Source organism: Xenopus tropicalis, chromosome 4 (assembly GCF_000004195.4).
Source record: "Xenopus tropicalis strain Nigerian chromosome 4, UCB_Xtro_10.0, whole genome shotgun sequence".
In the NCBI taxonomy this organism is placed as follows: Eukaryota; Metazoa; Chordata; class Amphibia; order Anura; family Pipidae; genus Xenopus; species Xenopus tropicalis.
In genome coordinates, this window is record NC_030680.2 from 74,506,280 (window position 1) to 74,526,533 (window position 20,254).

Here is a 20,254-nt window from a genome sequence, read left to right on the forward strand (position 1 = left end):
AAAAATATCTGTGCTGCTTGCTTATAGAAACCCTATTTTAGTCAAACTCAAGCTGTTACCATGGAGAAGAAACATGTACAGAAAGGCAGTGTCCTTATTTATACTTTTCTCTTCTGTAAGTCACATCCTTCAAATAGAGCAAAAGACCTCCTGCAAGGAAAGCGTACCAAGCAATTCTATGCTGTACGCAAATTAAAATCTACCATAAGAAGCAGTGATTGTGCTTCTATGATTTAGATAAGAATTTACATAACTTCTCACCAAAAACCAGAAATTCCAAAAAAAATACCAATACCTACCTTTAAAGGAGAAGGAAAGGTAAAAACTAATTAAGCTTTATCAGAAAGGTTTATGTAAATACAGCCACAAGCACAGAGAGTCCTCTATCAAAAGAAACAGGATTTCTTCTCTACTTTTGTGTATACATGTACTTTGGTATCTGACTTCCTCTCTCAGAAAAAGAGTCTGTGCAGCTCTCTCCTGCTACCCACTCTCATAAGAATCCATAAGAACTCACTCCCCCTCCCATCAGAATGTGTGATCTATGCTACCAATGGCTAGAGCTGCTGCAGGAAGCTACAGAGACCAAACTAAAATGGCTGCTACTATCTTAAACAAATTGAGGGAGCTTCTATGGCTGTTTACTCAGGTACGATGAAGCTTTCTGCAGAATTAATATAGAATTCTAGCTTGCCCTAATGTGGTGAATGGCAGTAAAATGCCAAAATGGCTTCCCTTCTCCTTTAAAACACTGTTATTCTTCCTAAACAAGCTGGAATTACATTAAATGCTTTCCAAGGCAACATTACATCACTTTCTACAGCTCAAAAAAATATCAGAAGAATAACCAGTTAAGACTTTGCGAAATATACATCCGAATACAAACCTATACAATAGACTTATTATTTCTTTGAATGACAATTTCCTTGACTTAACAGAGGAAACTGCTTTCAGAAAAAAAAATATTTCAGATTAATGTGAAGGTTAGCAACACAAGCTTGGTGCAATACATACCATTATAGGACAGTCGAGGTTTGCTCAGACACATGATAAAGTGCATCTCCATCTCATCAGGGGCCACAGACTTGGAACAAATTGGGCAACGAAAACCTATAGACACAAACAGAAAAAAAAGCCTGATAATGCTGAAAGGGACGGCAAGCCTTAAAATAAACACTTTCTTTTTTGCTACAATATTTTAGAGAAACATTACAAAAAGCAGAACAGCAGTGCTGGAGATAAGTATCTAAGCAGGAAACAAATATTCATTATGCAAGTTTATGAAGTGTTGAATTCTGGTTTACATGATAAAACATCAAAGATGACACTTGAAAGGGTCAGTAACACCATCACATTAAAAAGTCCTTTATTGGTAGTACATAATGTACTCTTTAATTTGCACTTTTGAAATTCTGCATCATTTCCAGAAAATATGATCATTTTCTTTCAATATACATTCATTTTTCAGAACTGTGCAAACCAAGTTATGCCTAATTAATATTGAGGGCTGTTTTAAGGCCTTGGTGGGCCCTGGGCAAATACCCTCTACAATACCATCACTATATAATTACAGTTACACATTCAATATTAAATGAATACGGTCACGAGAAAATATGTTTTTTTTTTTCAAAATGCATAGATTTCCTTCAGCAGAATTTTGCATTTTTTATACTATATTTTGAAACTTCCCATGGGACTAGCCATATTCTTCATTTCCCAGTGTGCCACAGCCATGTGACTTGTGCTCTGATTAATTACAGTCCGTCTTTACTGCTGCTTTGCAAGTTGGGAGTGATATCACCGCCCCCAGAAGCCAATCAGCAGAACAATGGGAAGGTAGCAAGATAGCAAGTCCCTCACACCTACATTGCTAAAAGTGGCAGATAACAAAATAGCACTCAATAGTAAGAAATCCAAGTCTGGCTTGGGACCCCTCCAGTTACATGGGAGTAGGAGGAACAATAGGTTATCTGAAAGCAGTTCTAACATGTAGCACTTACTCCTTCTGAAAGTTCAGAATCAGGCACAATGCACTGAGATGGCTGCCTACACACCAATATTACAACTAAAAAAAATACATTTGTTGGTTCAAGAATAACAACATTTTAAATGGTAGAGTGAAATAATAAGTACACCATAAAACATGACAGAATATATTAAGATAAAAGGAAAAACAAAAAGTAGCATTTAGTACTACAGGTAAAGGACCCGTTATCCAGAATGCTCGGGAGCAAGGGCATTCCGGATAAGGGGTCTTTCCGTAATTTGGATCTCTATAACTTAAGTCTACTAAAGAATCAATAAAACATTAATTGAACCCTATGGATTGTTTTGCATCCAATAAGGATTATTTATATCTTAGTTGGGTTCAATTACAAGGTACTGTTTTATTACTACAGAGAAAAAGGAAATTGGTTTTAAAATTCTGAATTATTTGATTAAAATGGTGTCAGAAGCAATTCTGAGAAAACATGTAAATATGGAACTGTGGACGTTTATTTAAGGAGTGGTTCATCTTTAAATTACTTTTAGTATGATGTAGACAATGATATTCTAGGACAATTTGCAATCGGATTTCATTTTTCATTGTTTGTGGTTTAATTATTTACATTTTATACTGAATGTTGGAGGCAAAAAAAAAATATGGTTGGCCCAAAATTATTCTGAATTACCATCACGCAAGAAAGATTCCAGCAAATGCAATAATATCTGAGACAAGCTAAGGCCCAAGATAGAGGCATAGTGATAAAGCAGCATAAATAGGCACAAACAAGGACAATTTAATAAACTAAACACTGATGACTGACTACACAATGGAAAGAAGAATTTTTGAGTGAAAGATAAAAAGTGGCCTACGCCATACAGCAGCCCATAACAACAGCCTGAGTGGGAGTGGGACAGGGTGTTTTATGGCTTTTTTTTTCCCTACAGCTGCTCCATGTCTCTGCAGGTGCTGTGTGTGGTAAAAAAAAAAAAAAAAAAAAAAAAAGCTGAGCTGGCGTGGAGCATAATTGTTGAGCAATTAATGAGCAAATGCACCAATGTGCAAGAAAGACTAACTCTGTGTTATTAAGAAGGACTGGAAGGTCTGAGCCTGAAGCATTCGGGTGGCAGCCCTCTCTACTGTAAGTAACTTGGTGCCAGTGTGGTATTTAAAGAAAGGAGCCGGCCCATGTAGAAGGTAAGTAGTCAGGGTCACTGGAAGGCACCTAACAAATTGTCAGCAAACCAGTTATTTAAAGTTTCCTTCTTCAGTTTTAATTTACTTATTTCCAGTCCATTATACAAAGTAAAGCCATATTTTGAAAGCATAACATTTCAACATAAAATAGTTACAGGCCTATAGTATCAGGAACAGAAAATGTGTGCGGTGTTCGCTTCCGATGGTATGTCCACAAGCCAACACGTGTTTTAGAAATCTTTCAATTCCGTGGCCTAAGTATCATACAGCAGACCCTGCAGATGCAGGGGTGAGGGGGGTCTGGTGTATGGTAATTCCCCCCCTTTTATGTCACAATGTCAAACTGAAGTTTTGAAGCGGTGTATGGCCCTCTATGGCTTTCAAATAAATGTGCCTGCATATTGTCTGTTCTAGCAAAATCCTGTAAATTTAACAACTTAATACTTATAAGCTCTTATGTTTTTGATCATATTCTTCTTCACAAAACATATTTATTATATTTTCCTTTCACGTCTCCTATTAGCAGCTCAGTAAACCAGATCATTGTCTTTTGAAATTGTTACAATTTGACAAATTTGTTGATACATTCCTCTGCAGTCACAGCAGCTTTCCCACAGCTTTTACTAAAGTCACTAACAGAGCAGCAGTACACGTCAGCAACCTAGCTTGGGAGTTAAATATTTTTTTTCTTTTTCTTTATATCTGACTTTTCCTTTGGAGCTTACCCTGACCACAAGCACACAAACACTCGTACAGTCACACATACGCATATCAGAGAGTCATCAAAGGCCAGTTAACCTACCCATAGGGGTTGTGGTTAAGCTAAACATTTTCTTTAACGAGAAGGAAGAAAGGAGTAAACAAGTTGGTTAAAGCATTAAATAAAGCAGCATTTTCTTTCCTTTGTTTATCCCCCCTATAAAGGAATGCAGCGTCACTCTTTCACACCTTTATTCTGGCCTGTGTTTCTGAGACCGACATGCCCGGGCTAGAATATCTGCAGCTGCATTCATGCATTTTACAACATACATCTGCTCAATTTATGGCAGGGAAGGAGAAATATCTGCCCCAAGAAACAAAACAGGAATGTGGTTTACTTCTTAGGCTAATGTCCCATGGGGAGGTTTAGTCGCTGCGATTTTTAAAAAGCGAGTTCCAGCGACAAGTTGATTGTTTTGTCTCTACATAGAGAAGAATATAAATCGGCAGTACCTAAACCGTCGATACTACTTCAAACCGCTTCTTGCTCCGAATCGCTACGAGACCCTTTTTCGACTGATTTTACAGGGAAAGCATTGTTATTCAAAACTACTGGAATCACTGAAAGTACAACACAGAGTGGGAAGTTGCTGAAATTTCTCCATTGCATTGAACTAATCTCTCCTTGGGACATTAGCCTTAAAAAGACTGTTCCCATACAAATAAGCAACCAACAAATTCACAATTATTCACGCAGCTTAATTTGATAACCTACCTAATTCATCATTGGGTTACATAGTTGATGGACGTCGAGTCCATCAAGTTCAACCCTTCCAAGTAAACCCAGCACACACAACCTATACTTACCAATCTATACACTCACATACATAAACTATATATACACACACACAACTACTAATACTAACTGTAGATATGACATAGTATCACAATAGCCTTGGATACTATGCTTGTTCAAGAACTCATCCAGGCTCCGCTTAAAGGCATTAACAGAATCTGCCATTACCACATCACTAGGAAGGGTATTCCACAACCTCACTGCCCTCACCGTGAAAAACCACCTACACTGCTTCAAATGGAAGCTCCGTTCCTCTAATCCAGGGCTGTCCAACTCTGTGTGGCCCCCCACCTGTCTGGCTGCTTTGATGGCTTACCTTTGAGTAAGCTTTAAATGGTATCAGTACTGAGATTAATTGGCCCCCTGTATGGTTCTCACCTCAGATTCAGGCTGTAATCCCCTGTGTTTTCACACCTTTTCGTTTCTGCATTGTTCACCCCCTGCAGTGTTCACACCTCAGGCTCTGGCTGTAATCACCCACATTGTTCACCTCTTCACACCTACATACATTGTATGTATGGCACACACAGACAGCATAGGGTAGGCAGAGTATGGCACATAGGCAGCATAGGACAGGGAGGGTATGGCACACACAGGTAGGGTAGGGCAGGCAGAGCATGACACACACAGGCAGCTAAGTGCAGGCAGAGTATGGCACACAGAGGCAGGGTAGGGCAGGTAGAGTATGGCACAGGCAGGGTAGGGAAGGTAGAGTATGGCACACACAGGCAGGGTAGGGCAGGCAGAGCATGGCACACATAGGCAGCTAAGGGCAGGCAGAGTATGGCACACACAGGCAGAATAGGGCAGGTAGACTATGGCACACACACAGGCAGGGTAGGGCAAGCAGAGTATGACACACACAGGCAGGATAGGGCAGGGCAGGCAGAGTATGGCACGCACAGGCAGGGCAGGCAGAGTATGGCACACACAGGCAGCATAGGGCAGGCAGAGTGCTGCCTGTGTGTGCCATACTCTGCCTGCCCTATGCTGCCTGTGGGAGGCGAACCTGGCAGGGGTTTGTTCTGGGAGTTTGTTAGTAGTTGGAAATAGCCATTAAATGGTTCCTAAGGTATGTAATTATGTGCTGGGGGTTGCTGTGCCATCCACAGGGGAGGTGGAGGCATATGGATTTAAGGGTATGTCTAAATATGACATAATATAATTCTTTCACATATGAATGATAGTAGATATCCCCGCAGTGAGGACCAAGCATTTGGGTTTTTGCTGCACTACCACCATTGTGATAAAATGGGTGTGGTTTGAAGTGGGTGTGGTTTAAAAAGGGGGAGTGGTCAAAACTGGCTTCCATAAGCGGCCCTCCACCATGTATGCTAGAGAAATTCCGGCCCTTGGCACCGCAGAAGTTGGACAGCACTGTAATCTAAAGGGGTGGCCTCTGGTGCGTTGATCATTTTTATGGGAGAAAAGAACACCCCCTATCTGCCTATAATCCCCTCTAATGTATTTGTACAGAGTAATCATGTCCCCTCAGAAGCCCCTTTTTTCCAGAGAAAACAACCCCAACCCTGACAGTCTAACCTAATAGTTTAAATCTTCCATCACTTTAACCAGTTTAGTTGCACGTCTCTGCACTCTCTCCAGCTCATTAATATCCTTCTTAAGGACTGGAGCCCAAAACTGCACTGCATACTCAAGGTGAGTCCTTACCAGAGACCTATAAAGGGGCAAAATTATGTTTTCATCCCTTGAGTCAATGCCCTTTTTTATACAAGAGAGCACTTTATTTGCTTTAGTAGCCACTGCCTGGGATTAGACAACTTGTTATCTACAAAAACCCCTAGATCCTCCCCCATTAAGGATACCCCCAACAACCTACCATTCAGTAGATAGTTCGCGTTTATATTATTTCTACCAAAGTGCATAACTTTGCACTTGTCCACATTATATATTTTTCTTTCACGGAACCAAGGCAAAACCTCTAGCTAGCTGTCTTCATATAGCTTAATTGAAACCTAACTTGCCATTTAGAGGTCTCCTCAAGTGACTGTTTTACTAGATGTAGTCCAGACTAGAAAAAACAGCGGACTACAAAATCAAAGGTGGCATTGTTTTAAAAAGAATAGCTTTAAACATTACAGCTGTCAGTAGGGAGTATAGATTATTCAGAATGCATAATGACGTCAAGCTAAAGCCAAGGGCATAGGAGAGTTACAAAGGATATTTCTGGACAACCATTTTAGCCAAAAAGCAAATGTGGCATTTTTATCATGGATACTCAGAACACAATAAAGTTTGTGACATGCATGCAGAAAAGAAATTAATATATTCCTATCACTTAACCAAAAATTCACTGAAGCTGGACATGGGAAATTAAAACCGTTTATTCTAACCCCAAAACCTGGGTAGTAAATAATCTCTAACACGTCAATGCTCTATAAACCAGTTCTCCTTGAGCCAAGTCCCTGGAATACATACATAGCTTTGAAGTTATTCTATGCAGAGTATAAAACTCTATGAATGTGTATTCCCTCACCTCTTTGGTGCCTTATCCATTTAATGTTTCCTATTAATACTGTGACCCTAACTGTGGTTGGCACACTTTTGTTTTTGGCAGTTTTTTTTCCCTGTGGTTTATGGAGGACTCTTCCTGCTAATGAAAATTTGCCCAATGTTGGCGATATGTTTGCCTTGTTTTGTGGATATTCATAACATATAGAGTGACTAAAACCTGGAATGCTTGGGACCGGGGGTTTTTCCGGATAAGGGGTCTGCTAAATATCATTTAAACACAAAATAAATCCAATAGGAATGTTTTGCCACCAATATGGATTAGTGCAGCTTAGTACCCTCACATACCATCTGCTATTTTATTATTACAGAAAATACAAAATCCTGTTGTAAAGCACAGCATAACTGGATGGTCCTATATAAATAAATTACGATATTGAGGTATTTAAAAGTTATAATTATTTGCTTAAAATTGACTTTATGTGAGATGACCTTCCCATAATTCTGAGCTTTTTGGAAAATTGCTTCTGGAGAAGTGATCACATGTATGTATTGTATTGTATTATGCATGTATTGTATTGCCTGTCAAGTTTTTTTTCTTCTTTTTTGAGTTGTTGGCTATTAACCTTTTTACACTGCAATAAAACCAATGCTTCTCTATACAGGTATGAGACCCATTATCCAGAATGCTTGGGACCTGGGGTTTTCCGCATATGGGATCTTTCCGTAATTTGGATCTCCATAGCTTAAGTCTACTAAAAGATTATTTAAACATTAAATAAACCAAATAGGCTTGTTTTGCTTCCAATTGGGATTTAATCTTAGTTGGAATCAAGTACAGAGTAAAATAAAATAATGTCAATGTCAATAGGAGATGGCCTTCCAGTAATTCAGAACCTTCTGGATAACAGGATTCCGGATAATGGATGCCATACCTGTAATATATATCCACCATGTGGAAAAATATATACCGGTAAGTTTATTTTCAAAAAAATGTTGCTGTCATCAAAATCAAAAATAGTGGATTCAAAGAAATCTATATTGTGAGGGATACACAACTCTGTGACACACTGCACAAGAAAGGAAAGTCAAACTCTATTAAGCACACTATTAAATAGTACTACTATTGCTGTGTAAAAACGCTATATTTCTAGCTTGCCTAATGAAAGATTTACAGAAATACACTTACTACAAACTACATACTTGTTTCAGTGGACGGCGCCTCCATCTTTAACAAGAGATGTCCATTCCCACCACCCCGCCCGCTCCCCGCACCTGCCGGCTGCGTCTTTGTCCGGGTCACACACCAACTCCAACCCCCCCCCCACACCAACTGCGCCCACCAGTCCCCCCTCCCCCGCTCCTGCCGGCTGCGCCCTCTTCTGTGTCACCATAGCAACCAGACGCTAGGGAGAGCACTCTTGATGTGTGCGCATGTGCTAACTAAAGATCTGGTCGTAGTGTCTGTGCGGGAACGTTGCATTCTGGGAATCTTCTCTACCCAGCTCAGTGTTTTTTCTTCCTGTTTGGCTTCCGATCTTCTGAACAGGTGAAATATGGGGAGACTTAAGGGCACTATTGAGACAACTGAAGGTATGCCTGCAGCTTGAGATTAACTCTTTACTAGCTTTTCCTTCTCCTTTAATACTAATGGACTTCTACCATCCCCCTCACCAGCTCAGCGCTTACCTCTTTGGAGTTGGAGCAGGTCAAGGGGGACCCACATTGGTAGTGCAGCACACTCTGACTTGAAGGGTCCCTTTCACCATAACAATGGTTCCCCCACAGGGGGGGCAGGCTAATAGAGCCTGAACTCTGGATTGGGGGAGGCAATAGTTACTTTTAGTTTTGCTAAAAATGGTGAAATTGCCCTTTAAGCTGCAAGTTTCACTTCCCCCAAGAGACCTGTTCAGCTTATTAGTTACAATTGTATCTAAGTGCAGGTCATGCATGTTAAAGGAGACATAAAGGATAAATGGAAAAAAAAACTAATTTTTTAGGCAATTATGAATAATATTTGGTGCTGGATTCACTTTGGGCCAAACATTAATCCTATCTGTAAAAATACACCCTTTATTGGAGCTCCCTATAGATCCTCTCAGGTCTCTGTCAGTGTTTCAAATGAAGGGTGGGTGTGTCTAACAGTCCCTGCTAGAAGCACAGCAGGAGGAGGAGAGCCAATCACAGCCTTGCACTCACACAAGAATAGACAGGCTTCAGTTTCCTATCACAGCCTAGCTGCTGGTTGGTTCCTATCCTACAGTGCAGTGTGCTGAGAGCCGCAGACTACCCTGCACATTCAAAGAGTTCAGCCAGCAGGAAGTGGAATAGATGGGTGGGACTAGTGAGGTTTTGGGGGGAATTTCTCGATGTAAAATATTGATGTGGCTGCAAAAATCATAAGCACACCCTGGCTTTTCTCAATATTTACATCCAGTGCACAGTACAGAGGGTTTGCAATCTGTACACAGTCCACATAATGCAATAAATACAGAAATGCAGTGGATACAAGCGGGAATGACCCCTGCATGTTTAGCTCAGTGTACTATGTTTGTCAGAAATATCTGACCCAGAAGCTTTACACTAAAATAAATCCATGTATCTGATAAACCCAAGAGTAACAAGTACTTATATGGCAGAGGTTTCAAGTAAACAAAAGAAAATCACCCGGTACATCTATGATATTAGGGGCCTAAGGACTACAAGTCTCCAGAGCAACCAGGTGAGTGCCTCTTTAGTTGCTTAGCAACCACTGACTAAGTTCCAAGGGATTTATAGCAGCAGTGACAAATATTATTTAAACCTCTTTAAAAGGGAGCATGAAAAACGCATAAGTGTGTCACAAACGTACCAGTAGAAAAAAAGTGGTGGATTTAGCCTTTGTGGCATAAGCTTCAGTGCTGGCATCAGTATAAGACCCCACCACATAAAGGCTTTTATTCCTCCACCACAGGAACATTAACAAGCACACAACCTGAACAACTCAAACACAAGGGGGCTGATTTACTAATCCACGAACGGTCCGAAGGTGTCCAAATGTGTTTTTTTCATAATGATCGGTATTTTGCGATTTTTCCGTAAATTGTCGCGACTTTTTCGTAGCCATTATGACTGTTTCGCAAAATGTCGCGACTTTTTAGTAGCGCTACGACTTGCGCGAATTGTCGCAACTTTTTCGTAGCCTTCGCGACAAGTACAAAAGTTTCGGATTCATTCAAGCTTCAGTAACCTGACTTTTCTTGGGCCAGGTTGGAGCTGCAGAGTGCCATTGAGTCCTATGGGAGGCTTCCAAAATCATGCAAAGTCTGAAAGTTTTGCCCGCCGGTTACGAGCGCTCAATACCAAAAAGTCGCGACAAGATACGAGCAAATCGTAAAGGCTACGAAAAAGTCGCGACAATTCATGCAAGTCGTAATGGTTACGAAAAAGTCGCGACAATTTACGAAAGGTCGTAACGGCGATGAAAAAAATCGCAAAAAATACAAAAAAGTCACAAAATGTTCGTTTTCCAATCTGAATTTTTCCAATTCGGATTCGTGGGTTAGTAAATCAGCCCCAAAGTCTGATGATGGAGGAGGACACACTACAAATGCAAAAAACTTTAGTAGCTAATGCTTTTCTTGGACTTTTCAGGATGCATCCGACTGATGGAGATGGATTTTTACTACTTTTAAACTCACTCAATAACATAAGATGCAAAATTAAATCTTTACCACAGCAACATCCCCCACAGGCAGTGAGGAAGTTCAGTAATACACAAGCCCCAATATGGTGTGCTACCGATAAAAAAAATAGCAAAAGTTTGTATGTTTTACATGTCTGTGTAGGATTCCGTGAAGCACTCCATTTCCCTCGTGTACAAAATACAGGCAAATTTGCCTTTAATGTTTAGACCAGGGGTGGGAAAACTACGGCCCGCGGGCCACATTCGGCCCCTTGGCCTTTTTAATCCGGCCCGCCGACGACGCCAAGTCTCATCACGCGAGACTTGGTGTCATTGGCGGGCCGGAATTAAACAGACTAAGGGGGCGTAACGCTGGCCCGGTCTGGCCCGGGGGTAAGTAAATGTGGCCCGTGATCCAAAAAGTTTGCCCACCCCTGGTTTAGACCAAAGAATGTGCATTTGTCAAATCCTTACTGTCAAAAATTGCCCCAAGGAAAAAAATAAAATAAAACCTAACTTTTATTTGGTATATTAAATTCCTTAATATGATTCATACAATAGTTAAAATTTGTATTTTAAACTTTGGAACACTCCCTTGACTGGAATGAAATGAAAGAAAAACATTTGGCTCATCCATACTGGTGGACCAAGGTGCATTTGGGAGCAAAAGTACAGTACTGTGCATAGAAGCAGCACTTAAACACTTCAGAGCACAGAGGTTCCAAGGTACCAAGTAACTGTCTACCAACTGCAGTCCAATGTCCCAGGAAGAGTAGCCCAGAGCAAACATTCTTTCTTCTATCTATTGGAGTTATGTAAGTTTGCCCAGAAGCAGTAACCCATAGTAACCAATCAGCAGGCAGAATTTACTGGTCACCTGTTTAAAGGAAACATCTTATTGGTTGCTATAAGTTACTGCTACTGGGCAAACTTAGGGACTTTTATTACATATGGGGGTAGATATTAAAAATGTTTAGTGCAAAAAAATAGGCCTCTACAAGTATCTAGTCTAGATGACTGACTATTATCTGATCTAGAGAACTGAAATTCTATTTTTCCCACCCCATGTAACAAATTTATTACATATGAATGGCTCACAGAACAAAAAGTCAGATACCACACCACAAAGGTAGCTTGAGACAGAAGACGACTGGGCAAAACCTTGGTTTAAAAATACTGTCCCTTTATGAGAAAAAAAACATTTTGGTGCTACGATGTCTCTTTCTGGGTCATTTTAATGTGGCTCATGGCTGGTATGAATAAAACTGTAAAAGTATGTACATGTGCATCAAAAGATTACAAGGAATACTCTTCTAATCTGAACCGATATTTATTAAGTTACTTTTCTGGATGCATTTAATAAATTCACTGGAGAGAACAAATATATTAATTGCAGTTAACTATAGCACATTTCTACAAGAAATAAAAGGTTACTGGCAGTTTATTTGCAGCAACTGCAATCCAGTTAATGACAAGGTATATACCCCTAGCCCAAGCATTTTTCTCTAGTATATAAAAGCTAAAGCACGGAAATGATTCGTCATTAAAATAATTTATTCCTAAAAACACAGTTGAGCACTGAACTTTATTATTATTATTATGAAAAAAACTTTAATTGCTTCGCTGTTCTTGGCATGCAAAGGTTAGGACAGGGGTGCCCAGACTTTGTCACCCTGTGATCTACTCTTGCTACCTGACCTCCATTATGAGTTCTACCACAGTTAAAATAGTGCGACATCCATCATTTGGCACAATAAGCAAGAAAAAGTATCAAACTATGTTTAACAAATACAAATAGCAATATATAAATGCAGTGCCAAATTCACAATTAATGCCATCATAACATTATTCAAGCGCCAACTTCAATGTGAAAGGATTGTAGTAGTTTTTACTTTCCTTCTTGTAGCCTGCACACAGAAACATATATAAAGAGGGAACAAATATATACAGTGGCCCAGTGGGGAAAATCTTCTATACTGGGATGAAACTACAAAGACGGATGGCTTGAGCAGCCGCACTGAAAAGCTCCTGTATGCTGGGGGGGATAAAAGAAGTGGCAGTATTTGATCCCACTGCATTCCACCTCGAGGTCTACCAGAAACTTTAAAGTGATCTACTGGTAGACCACGATCTACCGTTTGGGCACAACCGGGTTAGGAACTAGGTGGTGGCAGATGCAACTTTTTTTTGAGAATTTGCAATTTCAGAAACTATGGTTACGAAAGTTTCTTATTGCTCATATCCCATTAACTACTGACTGCATCTATGGTCTTGAAAATGGCTCCTGTTTTGCCCTTGTGTCTCGTAACTAGAAAATGTTTTTAATATCACCTATAAATGCCATTTAAATAAAGCCACAATGACTGGCCCAATAGGAAACGCAACCTCTTCTGTTTATATGACAGTTTATTAATGGGAAAGAGTGGGAGAGGTAGAGATTCCTATTTTCCATATCCCTACTTGCTAAGGGGTGGGCGAAACAAGACTCAAACAGCTGTGACACCCCCACTGGCTGCCTGACACACTTTGCAGGAATATGTTGAGGAAACTGTGGTCTCCACGGGGTTTTAACTGACATCCTGTTTGATTCAGAACTCTGTATGTATGGCAGCTGCTATCTGTCCTCTGCAAATCTTTTCATTGCACAGCTCAGTTGAGGCAGGAAGCTATGACAGCCATAAGAAGCAGCTCTGCAGGGTAGGAGTGAGGTTCAGCGACAGCTGAGCATACACAACAGCATGAAGAAGGCACAGGCACCTAGAACTTGAATTTTACTCATAGGTTTGGGGCTTAGCATAAAATTGCTGATTTGTATGCAATAAGCAAAGGCACTGGAAATATGTACATTTTAAATCAATCACCTATACTAGTACCAGAACAGTAGAGATTAAAATCCGAATTTAAAAAAAAAAAAAAAACTACATGTTGTTTTCTTGTACAATGAGAGGATATGAGTAATATACAACACATACACCGATCAAACATCAGTGCAAACAGCATTGAATTCAGGGTGGAATAGTGAAATGTTCAACAAAAGCCTAATAAAACGCTTATTTTCCATAAATATTTTTCCTGCTGTTCTTCTCAGTCACTGTGTGTGTGTGGAGTGGTAAATTGAGTTCACTCTGCTAGGCATGGTAAATTATGATTAAATGCCCTAATAATGGTCATAAACTGCAATGGTTTCCAGCAAACAGCATGATCTGTACATGGCGGCCAAGAGGCTTTGGCTGATCTAACTGCAAATCGTGTTATTGACTAAAGATGAAGTGAACAGTTTCACTTTGTACAGGGAGTCAAAGAGTCAAAGAAGCCCCAGTATAAAACTGGAAAGAGGGGAGAAAGCACTATATCACATCATATTTAATTATTCCATTTCAATCCCAAGCTTAAAGCACTACAGAACAGAAAAAAAAATAACTATGTGACTACTAATATGCCTAATAAAAAAGTGACCATTGACTTTTTTTAAAATAAACATTCAGCTTTTAGTGTTAGCTTTACAGATAAACATTTCCTTCTAGCCATGAAGTCAATATGTCCATCACTCATGCCTTGTTGCAGTCCACAGAGTGCATGGGAATATTACATAAACTATCTTGAGTGTAAACATTTAATGGGGAAACCTAAAATGTTAGGGGCAGATAAGGAAAAACAGTATCCTCCCTACAATTTTAAGTAAAACATGTTAAGTTGAATCTTCTCAAATTTACAGCATAAATGAGATGGAGGCAGTAATGAGCAAGAGGAAAATGCTACTCCAACTTCTCTCTCTCTTAGGTTTTCCAACTACAGTTGAGCGGTCAAAATCAGCTTCCTGTTCAGTAGATACAGAAATTATAAAAATGAAAGAAAAAGTGATATTTTAATCATATACTGCAATATTAAAAGCCATTGTACTTTAGTTGTAAGATTTAGCTATTTAAACCCTGATCTCACCCTGTGTATGTCCAGGGTTGTCAACCATTCCTGCAATATTCAGTAACTCCCTGGGGCAGATTCCTGATTTGTAAGATCACTGAAGTTTCCAAATTCATCACATCCTGTGTATCCAGTAATTACAGGGCAGAGTTATGCTACAAAAACTGCCCTGATGAAAGCATAAATAGACTCTAAACCTGCCATGGGCAGCAGCATCCAACTCCTAAGTGTTGGTTTGCATACATGTGCTTTTGAATGTTTTTACATGTTTGCATATAAACTTGGTGATTATGTGCAGGAAGAGGGTTTGTATCTGACTGGCAAAACTATTAATATGGGCTTTCCTTGTCCTTTAAATAAGTGCTACAATAAATGCTTTCTTTCAGATGGTCCAAATAACTTACTTTGCACCTCAAGTTTGCTGCCATTCTACATTGTAGCTGCTTTACTCTCTGCCTGTGACTTTTAGATATGGGGAAGACAAAACCCTTAGAAATGGACCTGCACAAACAATATGAAGCAAAGGCAATACTGACAATAACTGGACTACTCATTAGAAACTGCATACTAAACTGCAAAGTTTCACCTTGGTGTGAATTGTGGGAGGGGCTGTTGTCATTGCACAGTGATAATCCTCATAAAGGGAGGTTTGACCCCATTATTCTTTTCACTTTCTGTGGCTGAATATATTGGTTCAATGCATCTAGGGAGTTACTGCACAGTGGTATTATGCATTCTGTGTGTACTAAGATCTTTGAACTACCCACCTCCTGCACATTAAAAAGAATCTAAAAAGGTGCTATTTTATTGCACCCCAAATACACCTGTTTTCTCTGTAGGGAAAAAATTAATTAGAAAACAGAGAAAAAAAAAATCAACGACCAGAACATTTCCTTTAAATTCCTAAACATTTTGGGTGCCCATTGGTCCCACTGAGGATCCTGTGCCCGGGAATACACAGTCAGACAGTTGCACGGATACTATTTTTCTTCTTCACTCATACCCATGATTTTATTCATAGGCCCCAATACAGCTCTCTGCAGCACTGCTGGTGTGCCATTTAAACAGTGCAAGCCGCTTCCTACAATTTCATAACAAAATTATTATATACTATTTCCCCATATATCGCCACCATGATCTGCTTCCTCTGCTTCTACCATTGTACCATCTGCTCCTGCACATCCTCCCAGGCTCGTTTTGTTTAGCAGCATAGCTGTCTCCTGGTCCTGTCCTCTATTAACAGCCTGATATCCCTGTGGGGAAAGTGCTATGACGCATAACATATTCCTTTCCCTCCAGAAAGGATGTCACACACTGCTTGAAATGCCCTGCAAATTCATCCCTTCAGCGCCAGCACAGCCTTCCTAAACGGACTGGTAATGACTTATCCTTAATAGTAGACTCTAAAATTCTAATTAATATGCTCTTAAGTAACATCAAATTGCTCTGATTGCAATCATGCAGTCAAGATAAGTTATAACAAATTCAAATATTCTTCAGGTTATGGTTTCCTATGAGCTGCATGATGCTTACACATTTACCTGTAGTATCTATTTATTAATTTACAGTTTCTTTAAGCTGTTGTACACATTAGCTGTACTATAAAAATAATGGCAAAAACCCAGATGCCAGGTCACCATGGTGGTAAAATTAAAACTGTGCCTAAAATAAAAAGGAGTCACGTCTGCAGGAGAATAAAGGTGCCCATACACTATAAGATCTGCTCGCTTGGCGATGTCGCCAAGCGAGCGGATCTTCACCCGATATCCCCACCTACGGGTGGGGCAGTCGGTTCGGGGACCGCATCAACGAGCCGATGCGGTCCCCGATCCGACTGGATTTTCTAACCTGCCCGATCGAGATCTGGCCAATTTCGACATTACAAGAACTTTGGTTCCTTCATCTACCTAAAAATGCAGGCAGTAAAAGTTAGCTTGTATAGGCACAGTACTAGAGACCTCAGCACACACAGGCAACTCTGCTACTCGACATTCTGATACAAACAGTACTCTATACTTGAGCCTAAGATCTAATTAATCCTTATTGAAAGCAGAACAATCGTATTTTTTTTTTTAATTACTGTTTAAATTATTTTTTTATTTTTTTTAGTAAACTTAAGGCACAGTGATCCAAACCCCATATCCAGGGCATGCTGGATAACAGGTCCCATGCCTGTACTTAGATACCAGTCACAACTGTGCAGCCACCACACCAACATTTTTTGGCTAGGTGTATGTTAGCAAATTTGCAAAATTAAAGGAGTGAGGCTGTCAAATATAGTGACAGTATAATGGGGATAAATAATAAACATGGCTTAACAGCTGATTTTCAATTTAAAATCCACTAGCCATCTCTCTAGGGAAGGCAAGTGAATCTGCCAAATAGTAATATATACCTTTTCAGACCACAAACCATCATATTGTCACAGGTTTAAATATTCTACAAATGTATCTTACACCTGTTTGTTAAAAAATAAAGCATAGCAAAAACTGTGCTGAGTAGCTTTTGCAATTATTTCCAATTCATTTAAATTCCTAATACTTCCTTTATAATATGTAAAACTACCTCTTAAAGTGAATGCAAAAGTTTGGGCACCCCTTACCAAATAACATATTTAGTTAATTTTGTTAGTGAAACATAATAAAGAACTACTACAGGAACGAGTTTGTTAAAAAAAACACCTTATTTGCAAACATTAATGAACATCATCTGCATGAGACTGTCAATGGGGGGGGGGGGGGAAACCTAAACGTGCAGCCTCATCATAAACATCAATGCCTGAGATATGCAAAACAGGCAAACCAGAGGCCTTTTGAAAACAGGGCTGTGGATTGATAAAGTAAACATGTAATGGTTTGTTTGTATAAAAAAAAGGATCAGGGTTTGATGGGGAAAAGAAAAAATTTTGCCAACTGTTAAACATGAGTGGCTCATTCCTTATAAAACTAGCCATAGCATCTGTGAATGTGACAAACATATTCTAAGCACGGGCAGAAACGGGTGTAAATAATCTCTGCTGAAGAAAACACAATTTGCAGTGCATTTTGACACTGTGGCCTTCATTTACTAACCTGACCCGAATTGTTAAATTCGGCGGGTGGTGAAAGGGTTATATGACAAAATTGTTATATATATATATATATTATATATGCGCAACATGGTAAATATCTCCATGCTTTCAGACTTGTTGAACATGGCAATTTTATTTTATGGTTGGTAACTTTGTAATGGTCCTAAGGGGTTTTCTTCAGATCTGCAAATTCAGATGTTAGGTCTTGCTGGAATGTTCAATAAATCTTGAGAGTGGATCCATTATGCTTTGTGGCAGCCAGTGGCACAGGAAACAATGTACAGGTATGGGACCTGTTACCATAAATGCTTGGAAACTTGGAGGTTTTCTGGATCTGTATAAAATTCTGTAATTCTATTATTTGTGTCAACATATTTTAAGTCTACTAAAAAATCATTTCAAAATAAAATAAACTCAATAGGGTTTTGCCTCCAATAAGGATTAACTAATTCTTAGTTGGGATCAAAGTACAAGGTACTATTTTATTATTGCAGAGAAACATGAAATTTTAAAATGTTTTGAATTACTTGATTAAATTGGAGATATAGCTTTCCTGAAACCTGGATATTTCTAGATAACAGGTTTCCAAATAACAGATCCCTTACCTGTTCATGTAGAGGAAAGAATAGGTTTAAGTTTTAGAAAACACTGGATGCCAATGTGAACCAGTCAGCCAAAAAGCTGAAAAAGGAACACCTTCCCTGACTTCATCAGTGAAATTCTGTGGGTAGATTGCACAGATGCAAGATGACCCAAAAAGATCTTGGAATTAGAACAAGATCTGCAAAGAAGTATGGGCAAAAATCCCTGTACCAAGAATTGAAAGACTTATATGAATACAGAAGGCATTAACAAGCTGTGATTTGTGCCAAATGGGGTATTAATATATCCAAACTTTTCACAATTGTTTCAAATACCACAATATTTCTTAGTTCCTATGCTTTAAAGGGCAAGTAAAGTCAAATTACATTGCGTGTCTTAGGCAATTAACTAATTTGTGCTGAGCATTCTACCACAGAGAATTAGTCATTAAAGTCCCCTGTACCAAAATATTTTCTTTACATTCACCGAATTACCTCAGCTTCCGTGAATGGCACTGCTCTCCCAGCCTCCACACACGGATCGCTGTCCTGGACAGTTGTCTAAGTGAAGCATGCGCAGTATGCCGTGGATGCGATGCTGAAGCATGCGCACATTGATGCTCGTCGTGAAGGCTGAAGTAAGGGGAATTAAAAATGGCGGCGCGGACCAGCAGTGCGTGTGGAGATGCAGAAAATCAATTTTAAAGCAAATGGTAGTTATTTGGCTGGTTTGGTTTTAGCGTCCTACTCTGTCTGGGGTCTGTATAAATATTCTATAAACTATTTGTATACGCTTGCCTTGCTCTTTAATGTTTGTGAAATAAAATGTAACTGTGTATTAACATTTGCAAATATGTTGTTCTTTGAACATGCCAATTCCTGCAGTAGCTGTTTCTTACATATTTAGTTAATCTTGTAAGTGAAAGGTAATTTGTCAAGAGGTGGCCAAAATCTCTATATCTATGATTCTGGAGCCATGCCCTCCCATAAGTTTAAATTGTTGCAATGGATCTATATTGCCAAGGTTAGCTGACAGTTTGTCAGAAGCCATCAGAAGCGAAACCATCAAGTTTCTGGAAATGTTTTCTTGCCAAGAAATGCTGATAGTTATAATTAGATGCTAGCCACCTGTTACACAACCCTGATGCCAACAGTCCAGTTACCCCCATCCCCCCGCACTTCAGAAACCGCAGCTCAAGTTACAGACTTAACCATGAATTTTGACTAGTATTTCAATATTTTATTCTCTCAGTGCTAGCGTACATGAAAACAGGATTAGGGCTTTCTATAAACCCTACTAGCCATACAGGTATGGAATCCATTATCTTTAAAATCCATTATCCAGAAAACTTTGAATTACAGGAATATCATCTCCCATAGACTCCGTTTTAATCAAATAATTCAAAATTTTAAAACGTTTCCTTTTCTCTAATAAAAAAAAAAAAAAAACACACAACAGAACCCTTTTACTTGATCCCAACTAATATATAATTAATCCTCATTGGTGGCAACAATCATATTGGATTTATTTAATGTTACAATTATTTATACTTGACTTAAAAGTATGGAGATCAAAATTGCAGAAAGATCCTTTGTCCTGAAAACCCCAGATTCTGAACATTCTGGATAATAGATCCCATAACTGTATTACCTTACCTTAACCCACCTAGCACAAGCTAGGAGGGGCTAGTGTATTTATAGACATTCATATTATTCTTCTATAACTAAGGCCTTCATACTTAAAAATTAAAAAAAAAAAAAAAAAAAAAAACAAAACATTAAGTTTACAGGAATGTTTGCCATCAATTTA

General features: G+C 39.2%; 1 protein-coding gene across 1 annotated transcript in view; it reads right to left on the minus strand.

Annotated features, from left to right (window-relative positions):
- Positions 1-20,254, minus strand: part of znrf1 (zinc and ring finger 1, E3 ubiquitin protein ligase) — a 39,227-nt gene that overhangs the window by 7,504 nt on the left and 11,469 nt on the right. Inside the window, 1 exon segment of the mRNA NM_001016977.2 lies at positions 1,015-1,110. Coding sequence (NP_001016977.1) covers positions 1,015-1,110 — 96 coding nt within the window.